The sequence below is a fragment of the Oryza sativa genome, chromosome 12, assembly GCF_034140825.1.
Source record: "Oryza sativa Japonica Group chromosome 12, ASM3414082v1".
Classification (NCBI taxonomy): Eukaryota; Viridiplantae; Streptophyta; class Magnoliopsida; order Poales; family Poaceae; genus Oryza; species Oryza sativa.
The window spans coordinates 14341711-14344983 of record NC_089046.1 but is presented as its reverse complement, the minus strand read 5'-3'; the positions used below and the strand labels follow the sequence as shown (position 1 = coordinate 14344983).

Below are 3273 nucleotides of genomic sequence, written 5' to 3'. Positions count from 1 at the left end.
CTTTTTCGTGTTCTTTCTCTCCTCTCTCCTTTTTGCTTTTCCAATCTGAGTTTCGATCTCTCCTCTCGTTTTTCTTTTGGATCTGAGTTTCTATCTTGGAGCACAAGACATTTTTTTTTTAAGAGACCCAGGGAGTGGACCATTTTTGTGACAGAACCCAAATCGGAGCTAAAAAGCCCAAAAACGGGTATCATGTGAGAGCCCATTTGTTTTGTTGAAAAAAGCCCAAATCACAGCTAAAAATCTGAAAATCCAGACTCACTGAACTACAGCCCAAAAAAAGACTCGGGCCCACACTTTCGCTGGCCCATAACACAGCCCAAAAAACTGGGGCCCAAACATTGGGCTTTTTGTTAGTTTTTTGGACCCAAAAGTGTGTTTTAAACAACTTTGGGCTTTGGGCTTTTTGTTAGCTTTTGGGCCCAAACATCTGCATCAGGTTGTGATTGTTTTTGCACGTCACGTGTTGATTTTTTGAGCTTTACCGTTAGATACATATCTAATAGTGCACAAAGTTGACTGATCAAATGAAAAAATTGCAATCGACTGCAGAATAGGCAGCCCCAAAGTTTGTTTAACCATCACTCAAACAATAAAAATTTTGTACCGCTAGGTTCAAAACTTTGGACTCAAAAATATAAAACTTTGAACTATGTCAATACAAACTTTGTACTGGTAAGTTAAAAAACTTTAAACTATCACATTATAAAACTTTATAATAGGCTCAAAACTTTGCACCAAGACAGTTGACCGATATGAAAACAAAATATCAGGCACTGCTAAAAAACTTTGAACTATCACATTATAAAACTTCATACTAATATGCTCAAAACTTTGCACCAAGACATGTGACTGATGGAATAACAAAATATCAATCGTCTGCAAAGGAGCAAATCTGAATTTAAATGTGCTATTGTAGTTGCTCTAAAAAGGGTCTTGCATTACATTACAGTGGTACATATATAGATTGATTACATCTTAGGGGCCGGCGCACTTATTGGATCGGTTACATACATATAAGTAGTATGATCAGAAGCGAGAAAGGAAATTGAAAGAGATGAAGAACAACGTAACTTAGCACATGCGCGTCTGGGACTGGGATAGTAAATTCGAATTGGACGGGCAAGGCAATATATAATATCAAATTGTGTTGGCGGCGATGATCTTCTGGATGGCCTGCAGTGCCTGGATGGCGTTCTCCAGGTAGAAGCCGAGCGGGGCGGAGATAGCGGCGAGTGGGTTGGCAGCCATCTCCTGCTTGACATCCTCGTCAGCGCTGGGCACCGGCGCTTCCGGGTTCTCCTCGAACTTCTTGGCCTGAGCGAGGTAGGCGATCATGCGCGGCGTGACGTAGAGGGAGATGACCTCCTCGTCGCCCCTTCCAGCGGCGCGCTGGCGGCGATGGGAGATGATGGTGGCGAGCGCGTAGGGGTGGCCCAGCTTGTCGTAGAGCGCCTGCGTCTCCATGTATTCCAGCAGCCGCAGCAGCTCGGCTTGGAGCGCGTTCACCATCCTGTCGCCGTCGTCCAGGAGGATGTCCCCCAGCGCGTTCTGGGCGTCCATGATCGTTTCCCGCGCGTCGCCCAGCTTCTGGCCATTCGCCAGCTCGCTGGCCTTGCCGATCAGGTCGGCGTGCCTCCGGCGCACCACCTCGGCCTGCACGGACCGCTCCTCGATGCCGTCGTCGCTGCCGGGAGTGGTCGGCTCCGGTTTGCGCAGCCGCACGATGTTCTGGGCAGGCTGCGGCGCCTCCTGGGCGGCGTAGCTGTGCCTCGCCACCGCTAAGGTCGCGTTGTACTCCTCGGTGTCGGGGCTTTCGTTGAGGGTGAAGTTGACGGCGACCTTGCGTGTCTCCCCGCTGAAAAGGGTGCCGAATTTGATGGTGATCTCGCCTTTGGCGTCGGTGGTCTGCGTGTAGTCCGTTCCGTCGGCCACCTCCATCTTGTCCAGGTCGCCGTCGGCCGTCTTGGGGGTGAGCGTCAGCCGCACGTCCTGCGCCACCACGGTGACGAGGCCACCCAGCAGCGTCGCGAAGGGCGCGCTCAGGTTCGTCCCGTCGGGCACCGTGCTGTACGTTCCGCCGGGGGAATTCTTGGCGATGTCCGTGAGCAGCTACCAATGGCAATACCATTCGTCCAATTACAAGGCAGGAGGATGGTTAGCAATAGCTAGCAACTGGAGTAGCAAGTAGCAACTAGCAATTGTACATACATACCTGGTGGTCTGTGCCATGGCCGAAACCAAAGGTGTAGACGGAGACCTCGCCGGGGTTGACTTGCGTCGGGTCACCGGAGGTCTTACCCTCGAGCTTGCCGTCGGACATGAGGAAGATGTTGGCGGTGCGGGATTCCGTGAACACGCGGTCGGCGAGGACAGCCAGCCCCAAGTCAAGGCCGGCCTTGATGTCGGTGCCACCGTTGGCAATGAGGGATTTGACGATTCCGTCGAGCTCGCCCCGGAAGTCCTGGGTCATGGCACGAAGCTTGGTGAGTCTCTTGGCGCTGCTTTCGAAGGTGACGATGGAGAGGCGGTCCACGGGGGTAAGCTTCATGATCACGAACTGCAGGGCCTTCTTGACGCTCTCGATCTTGTGCCCTCGCATGCTGCCGCTCACGTCCACCACGGCCACCAGGTCCAGGCCCTCCCTCACGGCGGTGGAGGACGTCGCCTTGATCTCCACCACAGCCGTCACTGAGTCCGCCGTCAGAGCCACATCTTTCTTGCTGTACGTCGGGATGTTCATCGTCACGAGGCCCTGTTTGCTCCCTGCACATCATATATACATGTATTGAATCCGCCTCAATGCAGGATCATTTCGAAATTGCGGCAAACGGTATGTATTCCAGTATGTAATGCATCAATGGAAGGCTGATGGAATTAAGACGATACCTCCATTCGGAATTGGAGTAGTAGCAGGCTTCTCATCGTCGTTAAACGCCATCCTGAACCTGACTGCTAAGATGGAGCAGGAGTATGCGCACGAGCGAGTGAGTGGAACAACAGTACAACACGGTGCTAACTAGGCAACTAGCTAGACACCTTCTGCTCTTCAGTCATGGTGTAAATGGGTAGGCATACTCCCTTTTATATACCGATAGATAGGCTCTAGCCTCTAGGTATATCTAGCTTGTACCAGGCCGGGTACCTTCCATCCAAACTTCCATCTGTTTAATACTTTTGTAGGGAACTTAGCAATTGCTACTATTGTGAAACCTGGAAACCATCCGATTGAAGATCCAGATGCATTAAATTAAATCACGCCTAATTCTATTT

At 51.1% G+C, this 3273-nt stretch overlaps 1 protein-coding gene across 1 annotated transcript; it reads right to left on the bottom strand.

Annotated features, from left to right (window-relative positions):
- Positions 1–896: 896 nt before the first annotated feature.
- Positions 897–3059, bottom strand: LOC4352118 (E3 ubiquitin-protein ligase WAV3). Its single transcript, XM_015763247.3, has 3 exons — positions 2890–3059; positions 2216–2766; positions 897–2112 (listed from the first exon to the last, which is right to left on the bottom strand). Exons 1-3 carry the CDS (start codon positions 2939–2941, stop codon positions 1141–1143), a joined length of 1575 nt encoding a protein of 524 aa, XP_015618733.1. The 5' UTR covers positions 2942–3059; the 3' UTR covers positions 897–1140.
- Between the last annotated feature and the right edge of the window lie 214 nt (positions 3060–3273).

Coding starts and splice junctions, on each gene's coding strand:
- LOC4352118 (XM_015763247.3), bottom strand. CDS start 2,941: ATGGCGTTTAACGACGATGAGAAGCCTGCTACTACTCCAATTCCGAAT. Junction 2,767..2,889: donor TACTCCAATTCCGAATGGAG/GTATCGTCTTAA, acceptor TATGATGTGCAG/GGAGCAAACAGGGCCTCGTG. Junction 2,113..2,215: donor GCCATGGCACAGACCACCAG/GTATGTATGTAC, acceptor TGCCATTGGTAG/CTGCTCACGGACATCGCCAA.